This window comes from Mauremys mutica, chromosome 1 (assembly GCF_020497125.1).
Source record: "Mauremys mutica isolate MM-2020 ecotype Southern chromosome 1, ASM2049712v1, whole genome shotgun sequence".
NCBI classification, from domain to species: Eukaryota; Metazoa; Chordata; order Testudines; family Geoemydidae; genus Mauremys; species Mauremys mutica.
The window spans coordinates 254952871-254973128 of record NC_059072.1 but is presented as its reverse complement, the minus strand read 5'-3'; the positions used below and the strand labels follow the sequence as shown (position 1 = coordinate 254973128).

General features: G+C 39.2%; 1 protein-coding gene across 1 annotated transcript in view; it reads right to left on the bottom strand.

Moving 5' to 3' along the window:
• Positions 1 to 20258, bottom strand: part of TUBGCP3 (tubulin gamma complex associated protein 3) — a 109675-nt gene that overhangs the window by 63746 nt on the left and 25671 nt on the right. The window contains exons 7-10 of the mRNA XM_045007590.1: positions 19693 to 19811; positions 9229 to 9354; positions 5084 to 5152; positions 775 to 907 (exon numbers count right to left, since the gene is read on the bottom strand). Of these exons, the coding sequence (XP_044863525.1) occupies positions 775 to 907; positions 5084 to 5152; positions 9229 to 9354; positions 19693 to 19811 (447 nt within the window). The remainder of the gene's footprint in view (positions 1 to 774; positions 908 to 5083; positions 5153 to 9228; positions 9355 to 19692; positions 19812 to 20258) is intronic.

Sequence of the window (20258 nt, the reverse complement as noted above, 5' to 3'; positions counted from 1 at the left end):
ACAGACTGCTACATAAAATCTTTTTCTTCAGAGAAACTCAATGAACGACCTTCTTACAAAATGACTATCATGTCTCACTATTCTCTCTGGTTCCGAGGCCATATGCATTCTTCCATTAAGAAATGGTTTCAAAATGGCCATAGCCTCCCACTGTTTCCAATGAGAGTGAAGCCAAACTTTTCTTAGGGCAGACTATATACCCTCTACGACAGAGAAACACTCAGACCCACTACAGCAATGGGAGATGGCAGTGGAACATTACTCTTCAGGAGTGGAACATTACTCTTCAGGCTCCACAGAGTAAGAAACTTTCAGTTATGAAGAACACGAAAAGTGACCATTAACCCTAATTTTTTTTTCAAATGTATCCTGGACAAGAGATTTCAGTGAGTTTTAGTTAGATGAGCAGTTTGAAGAATCTGCATTTATGCACAAATAGCCTGGTAACCAGCAACAACAGGAAAGGAAATAAAGTACATAATAATTTAAATGTGTTTTTAGTAAGTAAATTTACAAATGTATGTAAATGTATGGTTATGTAAATATCTATTTAAAATGCTGAAGATAGTCTGGTGGATCTACTGCTTACATACTTATTTGAAAGGAAGGTGAACATTTTTACCTGGTCTTCCACCAGCCACATCACTACCAGAAGTCTACTAGTTTAATCTCAAATATAATAAATTTAATACAACTGGCATCCATGCTTGGCATGCACAATCACTCCTGAAGTTACAAAACTTAAAAAAAAAAAAAATTTCAAAAATAACAGACCTTGACAGTGATCAACAAGTGCTGCAAGTGTCTTGAGTCTTATTTTAGGATCATATGTCCAGACTAGAAGACGACGAAGTGTTAAACTGCTCTCAAGTCCCAAATTTACACCCTGATCATCTTCAAGTTGCAGCTGATCAAATTAAAACACATAGGCATAGTTAAAAAAAAAAAACACAACAAACAGCATTCAAGTACTGGCAACAAAATAGATATTCTATATTTTTGTTCTGAAGTTAGCGTCGTTGAGTTTTTTTATTACATGAAACTAGTCAATACATACATTTTATCGTAAAATTCTTAGGCTAAAACTTCACAGACAGACATGAGAAGAAACCAAGAATCAAGTGTAGATGAAAGCTCAGAGCAAAATGTAAAAATAATGGATTTGACAGAAGAAAGAGGGTAGGGAAAACACGAGGGGGCGAGTATGCAACAGAAGCATCAGACAGCTTGATGCATAGGTAGTTACAAAAGCAGTGAAGGACAGAGAAACAATGCTGAAGGATAGCAGGTGGTAATCAGAGAGGGCTATTCAGAGAACAAGTGGAAAGAAAACAAAATGTGTAAAACAAGAATCCTGAGAGCCACAGAATGAATAGTGAAATTTCTACCATGACAGCAGCAGCTTGATTTTAGTTCTGCATGGGACAAATTCTCTTGAAATTTTCCTTCAAAAGTCACCAGAACAAAGCAAGTAAGTTGACTACAAAGTTCAAAGATGGAGTACTATTAATATATAGGAGCCTAAGTCACTTCTGGAAATGGAACTTGGGTGCTTTTGAAAAAGTTTTACTTCAGATTTAATGAACAGTGCTTAATTAAGGTGTGAATTGAAATCCATGTGGCTGCTCTGCAAATCTTCCCAAAGGGCATCTGCTCAAAACACACACAGAAGCAGCTGTATCATATGTGGGTGGGCGCCAACCCCTGTTAATAAGGGGACCCTAGCCTGAGAGTACACAAGCAAATACATGAAGAAATACATAGCTGTAGAGTGGAAGAATGCATTGGACAAGATGATGGTATGCCAAAATTGCAGCTGAATGGCCTTTCAGGGACAGAACTAACTCCTTGAGGTGTCACAAGTAATTCATATAAGGGAACACAGGAGGACCCTGGAACAATCCCTGTAGTAGTCACCCAAGTAAAGAAACTCTTCCATCTCTGACCCTAGCCCTTGGGAAGGGCAAGTGCCTAGACTGGAAAAGAACCTCTTATTCTTGTAGAGCAGGGGTCTCCAAACTATGGCCCACCGCTTCGATTTGTCCAGCCCCCGAACCAACATCCCATCGGACAGCGGGACCCTGCCAGCCGGTGTCTAGGCCTGCTGCCATCCTGGGTTCCTTCACCCAGGCCAGCAGCGGGTGCTGGGTGGGGCCAGCGGTGGGACTCCGGTTGGCAAGCGGCCAGCAGCAGAAACCCCAGAGCAGCAGCAGAACTTCATGACATCACTGCATTCCTGCCAGGGTCACAGAGCCGATGAGCACACATTAGGTAGGTTAGTAGCAGCAGAAGGAACCGGATGTGTGAGTGTCGTTGTTTCCCTCAGTTTTTGTCTTAGCGCGTGTCAGACTAGTGACAAATGTATATTCGTTGTGTTTAAGTCCATTGTTATTGGGGTGATTATGTCGGGAAAAGGACAGAAGAGAAAGGTTGATTCTGAATGTTGTGTGTTTAAAGAACAATGGAGCGTGGACTATTCCGTTATCGAATCAGGTAGTAAGCATTGTGTTTAATATGTAACGAAACTATCGTAGTGCTAAAAGAATACAACATTCATAGACATTATGAAACCAAGCACTGGTCGCATTACTCTCAATTTACGGGAAAGTTACATTCAGATAAATTAGAATCCATGAAACGTGGCTTATCGTCACAACATTTTATATTTAATAAGAAAACCGAGAACGAAGCTGCAACAAGAGCCAGCTTCCGAGTGGCACACCTATTAACAAAATGAGGAAAACCATTTACTGATGGTAAGCTAGTTAAAATATGTATGATTCAAGCAGCCGAAGAAATATGCCCCAAAAAAGTAGATTTAAGACAATTAGTCTTTCGGCGAACACAGTTGCTCACAGAATTGAGGACATTGGCAGTAATATAATTTTCCAGCTGAATGAAAAATGCTAAGAAGTTTGAGTGGTTTTCCCTCGCACTTGAGGAGTCAACCGATGTTTCCAATACTTCGCAGCTGCTGTTGTTTATTCGTGGGGTCGGCAGTAATTTTGAAGTTACAGAAGAACTAGCTTCTGTGCATAGTATGCATAGAACAACCACAGGTGAAGAGATTTTCAACTAAGTTGAAAAGTCACTTTCTCAATACAACCTGCAATGGAAACAACTGAAGTGCGTTACAACCGATGGAGGTAGAAACATGTGCGGTTCAAAAAAAAAAAAAAAAAAAAAAAAAGGTTTGGTTGGACAAATCTACAAAGCTTGTGAAAGTGCGGGCTGCCCCAAGCCTATGATTCTTCACTGCATTCTTCATCAGCAAGCATTGTGCAGGAAATATTTGGATTTGTCATGTGTCATGGAATCCATAATGGTGGAAATAGAATCAGAATATCACGATTTGCCCTACCACTCTTCAGTTCTATGGCTTGGCTGTGGAAAGGTTTTGTTGCAATTTTTCAAGCTTAGAAATGAAATTGAAATGTTCTTTAAAAAAAAAAAACCCTCTACCTTTACTCACAAACAGTGAATGGCTTTGGAAATTAGCTTTTTTTGTAGACTTGACCAAGCACATAAATGACTTCAATCTTAGACTGCAAGGGGAAAACGGGCTTATCTGTGACATGTACACCCAGATGAAACCATTCAGGCAAAAACTAGTTCTTTTCGAGTCCCAACTGATGAGGGACTGCTTTGCTCATTTTACATGTTGTGAAAAGTTCAGTCAAGAAACTGAATCACGATTCCCAACTAGGTTTGCACAAGAAATCATTTCTGATCTAAAACTACAGTTCCAGGAGCATTTCTCTGACCTTGATGTGAATGCAGGAGAAATACGGATCTTCCAAAACCCATTTGATTGAGATCTCGAAAAACTGCCACCTGAACTTCAAATGTAAGTGATTGTCCTGCAATCCAATGACTTGTTGAAGGACAAATATAAGGAAGGAAATCTGGTAGAGTTCTATAAATGCCTGCTAAGTGATCAATATGCTCATGTAAAAAACTCTGTCCGTGGATTAATGTCAGTGTTTGGCATTACTTATGTGCGTGAAAAAACATTTTCAATGATGAAATATGTAAAATCCAACTACAGATTGACCTTGTCTGATGAACATTTACAGTCAATTTTGAGGATAGGAAACACTAACTTTGAACCATAGCTAAACGCAATTTTGTCAGAAAAACCATCAGTACCATACTTCTCACTAATCCTAAAATAATATTTCTTTTTTTAAACGATTTTGCATATATTTAATTTTTTTCACAGTTGCTTCGGCCCGCGAAGCCCCTTCAAAAATATAATATGGCCTCGTTCCATAAAGTTTGGAGACCCCTGTTGTACAGCAAGAGAGGGCAGAGCTGGTTAAGGGTCTATCATCCAGGTAGCCAAATATAACAATTCTAGATCAGGGTAGAGAATACTCTCTAATGTCTGAAACAGCAGGTCTGGTGATGGATGAAAGCTATATGGATTTTTTTTTTTGTGTTAAAGCAAAAAAAGAGTACCACTAGGTAAATAGATCACTAGGAACACTCTGACCACAAAACTTCTTTGTGAGAAAGAACTGAGGGTGGGGTGACTCCACCCTTTCTACCCTCGCTTTCCAAAACAAGGAGCTTGGCAATGGGCAGGACCACCTCTACAGGTACCGCTAAGGAAAACTCTCTTGCACCAGTGCAAAGAGGCATGCACACACCTACACTATAATGGACATATGCAAGCACTAAAAAGAAGAAATGTGCACAGATGTAATTCATGAAATCAAAATGGCTGAGAATTTAAAAATTGGATGGTAATAGACTGCAAAACTGAGTGATGATTCAACCTGGTGATATTCTGAATACAAGAGTCCTCAATCATGCTTGTAGCTGTTTCCATTACTTCATACAGTCTCTATAGACATTCCAGGCTTCAGAGTGACACACCTGGTATCGTACTTCATAGCTGCCAGATGCCCACATAGTTATACCCTTCCCCAACCAGATTCATACTTTTACAATGCTCATATTGTATCAATTAGCTTAATAAAAAATGTCTAACCAAAAGTCACAATCGTCTAGAAAATTATTTAGTGATTTGTAAACACGAAAGGGTGAACTCAAGAACCAATCAGAAGTATTAATTTACCTGGGAGTGTAAAACAGAGAGAAGCCTGTAGTATTCTTTGAGTTCCTGGTGTAAGGCAGCACAAAAACTCTAGGGGGGAGGAGGGGGGGCAGAAGGGAAGAGAAAAAAAAAATCAAAAATCAAATAAAAGTGAAAATGGAAATAGCATTTATCTAGCATTTTAAAACATTGATATTAAGATTGCGCTTTTTTTAAAAACCCAAACCTAACAATGTCTTTAAGAAAGCCAAATTAGGTATCATCTAGAAAAATGATATGAATGCACCAGCTGCTGCCTCTCTCTTCAGCATGCAGCTAACAGGTATATACATTGGAACAAGAAAATTTCTGCTGGCTGCCAACTTAATTCTACTGACAGTGTAAATTCTGACATCAATACCCTAAGTAATTGGGGTCTCAAATGGTTAAAAAAAAAATACATGAGCAGTACAACAGCATTGTTCATATCAGTTGTATGAAGACTGCAGACTTCTTGGGAGCAAGAATGGCATTTGCTATGTTTGTACAGTGCCTAGCACAAGAGGATCTCAATTTAATTGAGGCCTCTAGGCATGACCGCAATATAAAATGTTAAATAAAAACGCAGAGTTAAAGACTAGTATCTAATATAAAGGAGAGGTCTGTGTACATCCTGGGCAAGCCAGTACATTCTTCTGGGGTGCTTTGAAAAGAATTAATATTCCCTCCTTAGGTGCTGCTTGTTTAAATTAGTATTGTACATTTTAGCATTGGAACATGCAATAACCACCTGCCATTCCTCACCTGACACTGAAGAAAGGAAGACCAAGAATAATGAAAAGTTTAAATGGTCTGAAAGGTGCACTCCATGATGATGTGGTCAATTTTACAAAGGCCTGACCCAAAGCTCAAAGAAGTCAATAGAATAATGGTTTTCAAACTGGGGTACGCGAGCTCTCATCAGGGGGTACGCAAGAAAAATCCTATAATGGCGGACAATGCATTTTATTTAGTAAGACATGGCAATCTAATCAAAGGTATATTATGTCCCTTTCTCAGATGGGGGTACACAGTAGACTACATTATTTGGAAAGGGCCAACAAATTTTGAAAACCACTGCAACAGAAAGACTTTCATTGACTTAAATGAGCTTTGAGCAGTTGCAAATATAGCACTCCATCAGAAACAAAAGCATCACAGACCATTTGGTCACCTTCTTCCAAGAAGGCCTATTTTGCTAGAGTATAACCAAAAAATAACTGAACTACTGTTTTGATTAAATATTTTTCTCAAGGCAGTTGAAAACATTTAGCCAGAAATTATTTTTTTTATTATTTGGGTGGAAATTGATCTAGGAGAGGATATGAAATATCATTCTCTATTATCACTATTTATTAATTATGTTAACCTGGCACAGTAGGCTAAAAAGACTAATTAAATTTTCAAAAACTGATTACCATTTTTGAACTGTGACAGAAATGTGTGTTGTTTTTTAATCTATTTCAAGTAACAAATGATTAACACTTTATGAAATATCTAAACTTCTTTGCTAATCAAAGTAAATCAGCAATTTTTATATCTACCCTTCACAAATTTGACTGGAAACAGTCCATGTCAGTATATTTACATAAAGAAGTCTGCTACATCATATACAGTGAAATTTATCTACTCCCTATCCCCACCAGCCTAAAACCAAGTTAAGCAAATCCAAAGCAAAAAACTGGAGCTAACAGTACTCTGTAAAAGTAAACTAACTATTTGCTACCTTAGATGTATCCCATTGAATAATTATTACTGACAGAAGGAAGAAAAATCCCAATTTTCCTTCCATAAATTTTAAGTTCTTTATCAAAAGAATCATCTCCTTTCCAGATTAAGAAAAATGTAACCAGTCTCGACATTTGATCCTATCCTTTAAATTAAGTGAAAGTGTTCCTCTCTTCAATTTGATTTTATGAGCAAGAAAGAGAAACGCAAGAGAGAATAAATTTATCCTACTCCAGAGAGGGGTCAAGGGTTATGTACAGATTGCTGAAGAATAAAAACTCCATGACATGTAACTCTACTTTCCATTTCTTTAGCACAATTTAGTAATCTACCAAAGCAGTGCCCATTAAACTGAAGGGCAAAGTAGGGTCTACAGTAAGATAACATTCAAAGACACTAGTTAAATGTTATTTATCCACATTCCTTATGATAAACATTTCTAACTTCAGCATTCAAAGCATTTACAGTCATACTGGACATCAGATCATCAGTAAAAGAAATGAACTTTAATAGTTCAAATTTGCATTCAGCGCCAATTGCAATTACTTGGTAAAATAAGGTTTGGGATACAAAGTATGCAATGAAAACTGGATATTATCCTAGAAGTCTGACATGGCTTACAACATGGTTTCAAGGGGAAAGTAGAACTTGTGCTCAAGAGAGGGAATTTAAAATGCTTAGCACCTCAACCCTACTTTGATATTTTCTTTGAGAATGTGTGAACATGTAAGATAATTGTATTTCACTGCTGAATATCCTGGAAAAGTAGCAACAATTAAGTAGTGTAGGTGGAAAAATAAAAAGGTCAATGTGCAGTATATCTGACATGTATTGCTAATAACTGACAGGCTAGTTTCTGACCCTCATATTTCAGTCAAAAAGTTGAGTTAACAGTAACATATACAGGTGGTTTAGGCTTAAAATAAATGTGTAATTTTCTGTGTGTGCTCTAAATAAGGATGAGATTTTCTGAGACAGCAAATTAAAGAAGCTTTCAACTGCACAATATATTTGCAATAATAAGTTCTTAATGCTGAGCATGCAGCATCTGAAATTGTCAAAGAAGTGTTCAAGAATGAAAAAACATGATCTTCTGCCTAGATACTGACAGCTTAAGTAAATTATACAGCTTTATCTTCATACACTGGTGCCATAGAAGTCACACAAATGCTAGTTTCAGACACAAATCATGAATGGAAAGTTATACAGATACACTTGATGGCCTACACAACATTCTACACAAGCCCTGAAACGTGTACTTGATGTCAGAGATATAAAACATTTAGTTTACTGAGGAATTTACAGTCTCTTGTTTTGTGAAATGAAAGACTAAAACCAGAGACAGTGAAAATAAGCATAAGCAGGAAACTAGTCTATGAAAGAGGGTAGGAAACCTCACCTAGAAATTGAGAGTTTTTTCCACACACTCAAACACACACACTCAAACACAGCCAAATAAAACATGGATGTCAGTATCAGCCTTTAGAAAATAATTCTCTATATTTTATTTAGAATGAAAAAAGGACAGTCAGAAGGGGACAGAATAAAAACGATAGAAAAGTAGAAAGCACCATAGTGTCTCTACTGACCTCAAGAAAAATTAGACTGAAGGGAGGAGCACTTCACTTTCTTTGCAGATTAGGTAGGATGTTATGGCAAGAGGCAGGGACAACAACATTTCTGACGACTCAGAAGGGATAATATCCAGTTTTACAGAGGGAGCAAGTGATAGGAAACGGGAATGCCTTAGCAGTAAATGTGGTTTTAGGTTTTACAGCAGCTGTGAAGTTACTGCAGACTATAAATCATGATGATGGAACCTATAAAAACAAAAATTGACACTCTTTTGATGTTGCATTCAAAAGAAATGGCAGCAGATAACTGGTGATTTGTATTCAGCTTCAGTAGTGCAGTATTTTATTTATCATCAATGAACATCATCTATCAGCTAGTCAAGAGTGTTCCCTTACACATTTTTCAGGGGAGAACTACAAAGTAAAGCAGAATCTCTCTCCTAACAATGCAAGTGGGCACACTTTAATTAGCTCAGAGATGCCACTATGCCATTCCTGGATTATTATTTTTGTTTAAATATAAAAGTATACTTTAAAAAAAATAATTTAAGTCTATGGAGGAGGCACTCCCAACTAGGGATAGAAGGGCAAGACTACTTCATAGGACTAGCAAGAAAGAACCCTATTATGACTGAGCTGAGAGCTCCTTTACCCTACACCCAGATTTTGGCTCACAGCCAACAATGAAAGTCCACACAGGAGTAAATCAAATGATACGGAAGGACTCCAAGTTATGAATTCTCCAGAGTCTCCCCACCATTCCCATATTGTATTTCTAGATCCAGCAGTTCCTAAAGGGAATGAAACCAAAGTTTTGTAAACTAGCCATCTTTGTATCCAACATACCTGACCTACAAGCCCAAAGGCACGATCCAAGCTCCTCTGGTCTGTGTATCTTCTTATTTTATTGTGTAGCCATCCTAACTCTGCAAGTCTGCTTGTGGTATCTCTGAGCGATTTGGAGAGGCTGACCTACAAAGTTAGCAAAACAACAAAAGCTCATTAAGTCTGGATTAAAAAAACAAAAGCAACCCCTCCCTATTTCTCCAAGTATCTCTTTGCTCAGCATAGAGCAAACTCATTCAGTGAATGCCATTCATCCCCTACCCTGAAGGGATTCTGAGAGGAAAAAAAAAAATGTGATCACGTAATTAAAGACTATCATAATGTACACATACAAGGTGGCCGCATTAAGGGTGAACAAGCAATGTTAATTTTGGCCTTTCTTAAATTCTGAATGCTTGACTTTGCAACCTCAATGTTCTTTTAACATAGGTTTAATGAAATTTCCTACTTTTTAAAAAATGCAAACCAAAAAACAAAAATAATTCCACCACAGAGAATCCCAGGTAGGTGAGCAGCAGAGCTGGAACCTTCAGATCCACAAACCTCTAGTACCTGAATTAATGAAGTTAATGGTAGCAGCACTACACTATTATCCTCTCTGTGGACCAGCCACTAGAAGCAGATAAGATCCACACTTTGCATTTACTAGACAGCAGAGACTCAGGAATCAAGAGCTCAATTCCAAGTCCTGGATAGCGAGTGTGTTCTTAGTGATTACAGACCCTTCTACTCCAGTCTTATAGCATATACTTCCCTAGCTTATTCCTTTCTGTCAGGCCCAATCTTCTCCTATTTATTGCTATCCCCTTTCACCCCCTCCACTAACCTGCCTCTGTCCCATCCAGGTGCTCACTCTTCTGTATTTGTCAGGCTGCTTCCTCCTTCACATTGTCTGGGTACCAACAGGAGGAGCAAAGAGCACAGGAGAGAAAGCCTTGTTCGCTGTTTTGCTGCTCTGTGCCACAGCAGCTGGGAGGAGCAACTGCTGGAAAAGTCATGGTCAGTCCTGGGCTGGAACATGCTCAGAGCAGACAAAAATCTTTGAAGAATTTAGCTGCCAAATGCTAACAAGTCTCTGAGCATTTGCAAGTGGCCATTTTCAGAGGCTTATAACTCAGGCAGATCTGGTGCATTTTCATGGAAACAGCAAAAGGCATCTGACTTTAGAGCCCCTGTCCTGCCAAATTTCAAGACCCTGCTTCTAAGCTGAGAGGTGCTACAGCTTCTCTGTGAAACTGTCGTAAGACTAACATTGACAAAAAACACAGTATTTTCCTCTCTGCTCTCATATATGGCTGAATAGTTTTTGAAGAAAAAAAAAAGAAGTTTTGTGTTTTTTGTTTTCAGAAATCGGCCTGAGACAAAAAACCAGCATGGAAAATTTCAGCCCAAACGGCTGTAGTTTGGCAAAGTTACAAGTAACTGAAAGCAGGGTTTTATACTGGAAATTGTTTACAATAAGTGGAGCTGGCAGCTTCACCCACAACTTTAGCACAATAGATGACGAGAGCAACACATTTAGAATTCCACAAGCAAGAGCACTTGGTGAGGAGTGACCCTCAGTGATGTATGAGAGGAAAGAGCAAAAACAGCTTAGTGAGATTACATCCACGCCAACTAAGTCAAGGTGGGACTCCACAAGCTCACTAACTGCTGAATGTAACCAACAGGCTTAACAATATTAATATGGATATTTGACCTGTGTCTATATATATTCTACAGTTCTGAAAGTGTGTTTTTACTCTGAAAAATTACCATGTACAAAAGGCACTTTCTTACTAAATAAATCTGCTCCTGTGTATTCGGAGACATACCTGCTCCCCTCATGGGCAAATGTAAGTTTTGACAACTTTTTGATTGGTAATGCACATCCAACACAACTACAAGAATGGAATCCAATTCCCTTGCTTTCTCGTGCATTAAAACTGCTTACTAATTTTATCACTAAGGGCAAAAGCCAAAGACATTGGGGCTGCACAGATGTATCTGAAGGCACAATTCACTATGCAGAACTTTTATTACTGGCAATGATGCATATGAAGGGAAGAACCCAGTTTGACTCTCAGAGCAGTTTGGAATTTCTAGAAAGAAGGGATTTGGAGAGTTTTCAGGCTCTGTATTCTGCAAAGGCAGAAGGAAAGCTTTGTAAAAGCAAGCAGCTGAGAGAGATTTACCTGGATATGAAAAATCTCCCCAATTATTGTTTGGATACCTGATCATCTCATGAAAGGGCAGTTTATAAATTTCACATGTGCAGACCCCCAACCAAAAGAACAAAAAGCCCAACACACAGACAAAACTGGGCCTGATTTTCATTTATGTTATGGCCACTCTACACTGCTTTGGCACCATGAAGTGGCCTGAAAGTAATTTTCACTGTCTATAAGGGTATGTTACACTGCCAGAGCAGCAGAGTGCATGAGAATCAAACCTATTATCCTTCATATGAATAAACACTTAAAGGCAGTTGAAGGACTGTCGCTGTACTCATGCTATAAGCAGCATCAACCAGCTAAGAAGTGTAGAGGGGGTTAAGGAAAGCATTTAGACCCACTCAAGGGTCCACTGCTCCCCCACCCCTACCTCTTCTTTGGCTCCTTGCCCCTACAATACAAGCATACTCTAGTCTCCTTGCAGCCTCAAAAAAGTTGATCCTTCATCTCTCTGGCCTCTCCAAGTTTGGCTCCATCTTTAGTCTTCATTTTTAAACTCACTAGATGCACCATTGACAACCATTGTCTTGTGATCCTCTCCTCCAGCTTCACCACAGAACACCTCCACCCCATATCTGGCTTCCAGTCTGCTTCACTGAAACTGCTGTCACCAGACCCTCAGGGCCACTATTCCATCCCCTTTCTCCTTGACCTTCCTGCTGCTTTTAACACACAGTTATACTTCCTTTCATAGCATCTTGTCCTCAACAACTCTGACTTCTGGTTCTCCTCTTACTTCTTTGGAGATTGTGTATTTTAAATGGGTAATTCTACTATATTCCTGCTTTCCTAAAGTTTGGTTTATAGCCCCTCCGCCTCTTCCTCTTTCACTTAGATGAACTCATCAGATCATATAGATTCAACTACTATCTTTATAATGGCAACTTACAGACTAGCCTTCCCATTCCTGACCTTTCCCACATCTCAGCCTATCTGGAGCCTGTTTGGACAGATCACCAGTAACAGGATCAAAAGTTAACTCTTTAGACCCATACCTGCTCCATCTCTATCTTCTAACACTGCTGACAATACCACTATACCTGACTCGCCAGCACATGAATCGGATTCCTATCATGGCCATATCTTGAAAGTGTTATGGGAGAAATGGCAAGATTTGGTTTTTGTTTTTTTCCCCTTTCTTTCTATACACACAGCTAGAAATCTTGTCGAGGCCCTCATTTCCTTAGGTGAGCAGCAAACACCACCAATTTGATCGACTTAATGTACCGTCTCTACACATGCATATCATACATCATTTGAAAGCTTATTATGTCTATTTTAAGACGGGGTATGATGTGGAGCTGTCTAGCAGTGCTGTTAACATAAAAATAGGGATAAAAAACAACATCAACACTTTCAAATGACCATGTTGAAATATGTGCATTCATTTCTGTTAGTTCAATGACTATTTATAATTTGGAGAGACCAAATTAGATTTTTTTTTAAACCTCAAAGCATCACAACAACAATCATATTAAATTTGCACAAGTATCATTCAAATATAATAGCACTGGTGACATTTCTAGTCAATATCATTATCTTAGTAATCATTATGATCTCTACCAAGACTACAATGATTATCACAGTGTTCATCTCCAAGGCATGAACACAGTTCTGTACAGGGAAGACTGTTCTGACTACAGACATAGTTGATTGTGCAGCAACCTCTACTAGTACAAGCCTGAATAAGTTTTGTAGATGCTCAGGTGCCACTGAGCCCTCGAAGAATAGAAGAAGAAAAATGTGGATGATGAACTACTATCTATTTTGCAATGGTGATCCAATGTCTGTTGAGAAGACATCCAAATTTTTGTTTGCAAAGATGCCTCTTTTGACATGCTCTTCAAAACTGTCTCACATCGTGGGAGTTTGGCCAGTGACTTGTCCTTTTTGATAGCTACATTGAGACACAAGCAATTCAAGTCTCTGTGAGTGTCCTTTTCTTTCTTGGCCTGGTCATACAGCACTGCTACCAACTTCCTTGCTGCAGAAATTGTGCCATGTCAATCATTCACTCTCAGTTTAGCAAGATCTCTTAAGCAGAAAGCTCCTTATGTTTGTGTTTAATGTTGTCAAATCCCCCGCCCTGCCCCATACCTATAAGGATGACAGAGTCACACCCTGTTAATGCATGTACAGCAGAAAGTATCTTGCACAAGACAGGAGTGAGTGTGTGTGTCACAAATTGTATGCACAGATATAAAGCAATGCTTGTCAGTTGTGCTGGTAATGGTGCCTGAAAGTAGTGAACAGCAAGGACCAAAATATCTGTATCAGGTGACCTAATTACTATGGTTCCTTTCACACCAAGGGCAGGTCTTCACTACCCGCTGGATCAGCGGGTAGTGATCGCTCTATCAGGGATCGATTTATCATGTCTTGTGTAGATGCGGATAAATCAATCCTAAACATGCTCCCCGTCGACTCCGTAACTCCAGCTCGCGAGAGGTGGAAGCGGAGTCGATGGGGGAGAGGCAGCGGTCGACTCGCCGCCGTCCTCACAGCCAGGTAAATTGACCTAAGATACACCAACTTCAGCTACACGTAGCGTAGCTGAAGTTGCGTATCTTAGGTCGACCCCACCCCACCCCCAGCGTAGACCAGGACTAAGAGAAAAAAAGCCATATTGGCACATGCAGCAGGCAGAAGCATGCTGGTGTCTGCTTCCTCTTGAGCAATGTACAAGCTCTGGGCTTCTTCAGCATTTCTACTGGTGATGGACTTTGTTGCTTCACCATTGGAAAAGCCTCTAGCAAGGAGTAGTATTTGTGCTGGGTGTGCTCCTACACGCAGGTGCACTTTGAACTATAAATTCAGAGGAATGTTGCAAGTGACTGCTTGTTGGACGCCACATTTAGAAACTTTTTCTATGGAGGCACAGTGCTTCCAGCAATCACCTGGTATTTCTTGCATCCAACTTTAGATTCTGTCTAGCTGCAGTTCACAGTTACTGTTCTCATATCTGTCAAAGACTTAGATTACAGAATTAGCTTTGTCAATTCTTTTAGGATCTGCCTCAAGTACTCGGCAGCCAATTCATCGATTGTGTGGAATTTGTCTCCAGACATCATTTGTATGATAGCCATGGCATCTGATGTACATTGGGGTTTCTTTGTTGAATGCTCTTAGCTCATACATCCTTTCAGCTTGAGCTTCCAGCTGATGTCTTAATTCAGCTTTGTCTGCTCTTCTCATTCATCAGCATGGAAGAGGAACAGAGGCACAGGCCCTAATAAGTGAACAGTTGCCACTGAAACATCTCTGCTTCTTGATAAGGAAAGGGCTCCTCAGAAAATAAATTTCTGGACTGATGGCTGCTGTGACTGTCCATCACTTACCAGACTTAAATTTGGTTGTCTTGGCCATGTTCTGTTGCCAGATTTCTTGATTCTGATGGGACATGTAGCTTCTTCAGCCCAGTCAAGTGCACTTCTCACAAATCTGTTTGTTCTTCATCAACATCTGCTATTTTCAGTAGAGACTCTTGTACATCTGATGTCACATGCAGCCTAGTGGATATGTTGATAAGCATCTTTGGATGTGATTCATGGCTACATGACTTTGCCATATTGTTCGTGATATGATTGGTAAGAGCTGTAACATGCTCTTCATCCCTCCTCAGTGTAGAGGCAAAGACTTGTTTGGGGACTGTCTCGTTAGGTCACTTCTTTCTCTCTTGGTTTTTGCATATCCACTCAGGACATGTCTTGCGAGGGTCCACCTGACAAAGGCTAGCTTCCTTCTGGTCAGTCCTACAATTCTACTGCTGCCCTTTGAGTCTTTGATGACAGTTTTCTGTTCCCACATCACTCCAAATTCCATTAAAAGAACATGGAGTCTGATGCACAGCAAATTCCCCAGGTTCAAAAGCACTGTGTACTTGAAGGATTTAACACATCAAGAATGTAGACTGATTTCCACCTGGCATAGTTGGGCCTGTTAGCAGTAAAGAAGTATGGAAGTATGACATACTGTATGTGCAGATGAAGTTTCCAACCATCCCTCACTCTATATAGACATTTAGAAGCAGTATCTCCATAACCTGAAGAAAGCAATCCCAGAACTTGAATGTAGTAGACTGGGAACACCCCCATGTCTGAAATTCCTCCAATACTAGTAGCAGCATATGCTGAATTACAGCATCATCAAGCTCTTTAATGACATTTTATAAGGGCTCAATGCCTTCAGACTCAAAACACCTTGTGAGTGATCAGCCAACATTTGTCAGACAAAATGTTAGAAATACAGGAGTAACTCCTCTCTAGTCATCTCCCCAAAAATGCAATAAAACAGCACAGGCTGTGAAAAACTACTCATGCAAATTACATTGGTACCAAGCTCATTTGGGAGAGTCCATTTAACTTATTGAGCAACAGCATACGACTGATGCTCCATGGTCTGAATGGCATACTGCTTGTTCTAGAGCTGACGAGATTACCTTACATTTCAGCATTGTAGTAGACTGTGGACATATCAGCTGGTCTGGCATCCACAAAAAGTGCAGATGCAACTTCTGCGTAGGTGCTCTTAGTTGCAAGCTTATGGCTGAAATCAGTCCAGATTGGAATCACCTGAGCATGAACAATGTCAACATCATTTGGTATTGGTAGGACATCATGAGGTAGAAGTCATAAAAGACAACAGAAGAGATCTCAAACAGCAGTCATTTGTAGGTGACAAGAGTTTATTTTCCTCAAGTATTTTTTCCATGGTGAATCAGTTCTGGACACTGCACAAGAGACTCATTGCCTGGAGAGAGCAAGTGACTTTTCTCTACAACACTTCAGTCCAGCATCACAAGAAATATCACTATCTGCAGCCTGTTGTTGAAATACCACTCTAGCCTTTCATTGGAAAGTATTATTTCCATCAATGGCCTCTACATTGATGTGTATATTATCATCTCCTTCATGGATGAGATTTGAATCCGTTAATACTATGCACTCCACAACTAAGAGGCATCATCTTTGAATGTCTTCCAAACTGCTGGCTAAATTATATGCCTCAATCAACCAACCAAAAAGACACTCCTGTTCCAATTGGGGCAGGAAAGCAAACGACCTCTGAAAACTACAATGACCTGGCTTTGGATAATATTCGGAGGCTTTCATTTTGGCTATTTCAGACACAAGGGTTGAAGTGGCATTATACTAAGCTACCTGTTCATTTAAAAGCTGTTCATCAGGCTCACACGCCAGAAGAACATCTACAAACAATCTCAATGACTTAAGTTACTGTTTCAGATTACTAGCAGCTTGACTAAAGTCAGATAGTGTTATTGAGCTGGACAGAATGACGATAGACTTGCCTTGTCCATTCTATTCATGGCATGAAGTTTCAGAAGTTGCTACTGAAATAGCTTGCAGTATCTACATCTAAGGGAAGTAGGGATTTATATCTTTGTAGCAGCTTGGAAAGGAGAAAAGCCTTCTTGTTGTACATAAGATCATTGTCTCTCTCTTCAATCAGCTGGTAAAATGCAACGTTGATGATTATTGTTGCAGTATAACTACGTGGCTTTGCTTTAAGATTCATTTTACTCAAGTAGGAACAAAGGCACGTTGAGTGATAGAGTGCTAAGGATGCAGTTAAGTCTTACATAGATATTCCATGAAATGTCATCTCTTCTTTGAAGTGATGCCTCCCTTAGTTTGGTTGCTCTCTCAAATATTTCTATTTTATGATGTTTCTTGTCCATATTGTGTCCTTTGCCTCAGGCCAACAATGCAACAGGAGGAAATGCTGGAGAGCGTACTTGCTCTGGTGGCTACAGAACCAGGTGAATATGATAGACTCTGAATCCGATCAGAGTGTTTTCTTTCCTGAGTCCAGTACAACTCTGACATGTACCAAATTCTACTTGCTTATGTATTTCTGAAAGCAAACCCTGTGAAGAAGTATAGGTAGCACATCATCTAAACTAGAAAACTCATCCAGTAGCTGCCAATACAATTCATCTCTCCTGGCTTCCGCTGCCAGCACCAAGAATTCTGTCCAGCACTGATGGATTTTGACAAATTTTACATTCTTTTGATTTTCTTGACAAATAACATTTTTCAAAAGTTTGTGGAGAGTCTTCTTCTATTTGATGTAAGTTTTAAGAGCCTTGTATCTGCCATATCTTCATATACTGTAACATCCCTGTAGAGGTAAAATTCCCAAACGATATTGTTAGCATTACCACCACCACTTCTCACTTTGTACAAGTATACAGATATACGCTAAATTAGATATAAACTAGATCTGTTAGTATCAAAATTGCCATTTTTGTTTGGTGAACACTTTGACTGAAGTTCAATATGAAGCATAAGAGAGTACTGGATTAAAAACCTAGTTTTCAGAATAGTTCAAAGGCTAGTACTGCATGCACAGGCAATGACAAATTAAAGCCTTCTGTCAGGCAGACTAGATGCTACATTGTATGTACAAAGGTTTACAAATGTAGAAGTATTACATTAGGAATTCAAGTACATTTACACATAAATGTACATGTAATGCTTTTCCATTATTTAGTACAAACTATGGGAAACTCATCTGGTCAGCAAATTTCAGCTGAAACTATTATACAAAACTATTATAATCACTTGGTAGATACTTTGACAATTAAGAATATGTGATGTGAAAACATTTCATTTTAGCATATTGCAAAATGTGGATATTCGCCATTTTTGCTACATGCATTTTTTCTGGAAAAAAAATACTTGTCCATGCAAAACTAATAAAAATTTTAATACATTGTCATTTGATAGCTTTGACCAATAAATACCACCTTAAGGTGTAGAAATTAACTTAAACAGTAAAAACTGTAGTCAATCATATTGCAGCGTTTCCAGTACTGTGCAAAAAATGACACTCACTTTGGCTACCATTGTTTCACCCTGCTTACAGCACCACTTGACTGCTCCACATCGTACCTTATCTGAACGTATATATAATAATCTTTTAAATTACATATGATGTGGGTGTGTGTAGGGTGGGGTACATTAAATTCCAAAATATGGCCCTTTCTGGAGAATTGCCTTCTGGAGAATATGCTTATCTGCAACGATTACTGTAGCCTGTAACACCCACATTGCCCTTTCCCAGACCAACAAAAATTCTACAGCTTAGATAACATTCCTTGCTTATTCTTCTCAACATGCATCTCTCATACTTCCCTTTGAATTCCTCCATTAGCTCTGTGACACAGAGACCCACTGGTACCAACAGGCAAAGGATTCATGGTTCTTTACAAGCAACTGTCTGAGACCAGACAAACTCACCTCACCTACGACAAAAAACTTTCATGGCATTTATCCAAGAAGGATATTGTATGCGGTCTCTACTGTAACTTACCAATACTCAATCACTGCGAGATGTGTGTACAATTAATATATAAGGAATAACACCACTATTTTGAAAATTATATCCTTTATGGTCTTGGAGTTCAAATGAGTCACCGAGAAACCAGAAGGCTCAGTGCTGGCCCATTCAAGCAGGAGGAAGTTATCACCCCTCATTGGCTAGCCAATTATAGACTCATAGACTTTAAGGTCAGAAGGGACCATTATGATCATCTAGTCTGACCTCCTACACATCGCAGGCCACAGAATCTCACCCACCCACTCCTGTAACAAACCCCTAACCTATGTCTGAGTTACTGAAGTCCTCAAATTGTGGTTTAAAGACCTCAAGGTGCAGAGAATCCTCCAGCAAGTGACCCGTGCCCCACGCTGCAGAGGAAGGCAAAAAAACTCCAGGGCCTCTGCCAATCTGCCCTGAAGGAAAATTCCTTCCCAGTCCCAAATATGGCGATCAGTTAAACCCTGAGCATGTGGGCAAGACTAACCAGCCAGCACCCAGGAAAGAATTCTCTGTAGTAACTCAGATCCCACCCCATCTAACATCCCATCACAGACCATTGGGCATATTTATCTGCTAATAATCAAAGATCAATTAATTGCCAAAATTAAGCTATCCCATCATACCAATTATGTAATGTACTGCTCAACTGTCCACTCTTGCAACGGCCCAGAAAGGTCAATGGAAAACCATGAAAGAAACTATAAACATCAAAACTTGTTGGAGGTAAAAAGGAAACTTAACAGACAGGGCATCTACCTGTTTGTACTGCTGATAAGTTGGGTTTTCTTAAAAATTAAATTGTACATAAAGTGTATACAAATATTGTACATTCCGATGATATTCCTCTCCCCTAACCTTTCCTGCCTGTTCTGATTCCATTCATAAAGTGATAGTAACTGTACAGTACCTTTCCTTCTACTTTATAGCAGTTTTCAGAATTGCACATTTTGATGTTTTTGCCATCTATTCCCTGGAAGACGTACAAAATGTCTCTTACAAGGTTTGCTTCAGTTATTTCAACATTACCTAAAAAAGAAAAAACATTGGTTAAGACCGTTTAGATTTGTAAGGATACTTAGATTATTCTTTTTAAAAGATATAGAAGTTGAACTGAAAAAACAAAACGACCTCCTTCTATTTATTTTAAGTTTTCCATGATGAAATTGTCCTGAGGAGACGCAAAGAAAGCCATCTGCCTATACATGAAAACATACCAAAGCAGTTCAGCCATCAGATGTGTGCGCTCTAAACTTAGCACAACATTCCAGAGACTATGAAAGGAACAGACAGCCTTTAAGGTCAACTCCGTTTTGATCTTACCATAAGTGCAAGTAGCCCTGAATAATTCCTTGTCCTTTCTCGACTGCACAGTGGAAACTTGTTTGTTGTTTCAGAGTTAATTTTTCAATAGTCTCCTTTGGAGACAATAAAGCTCATCCATGAATGAGATCTGCTTATAAAAAAACCGTTTCT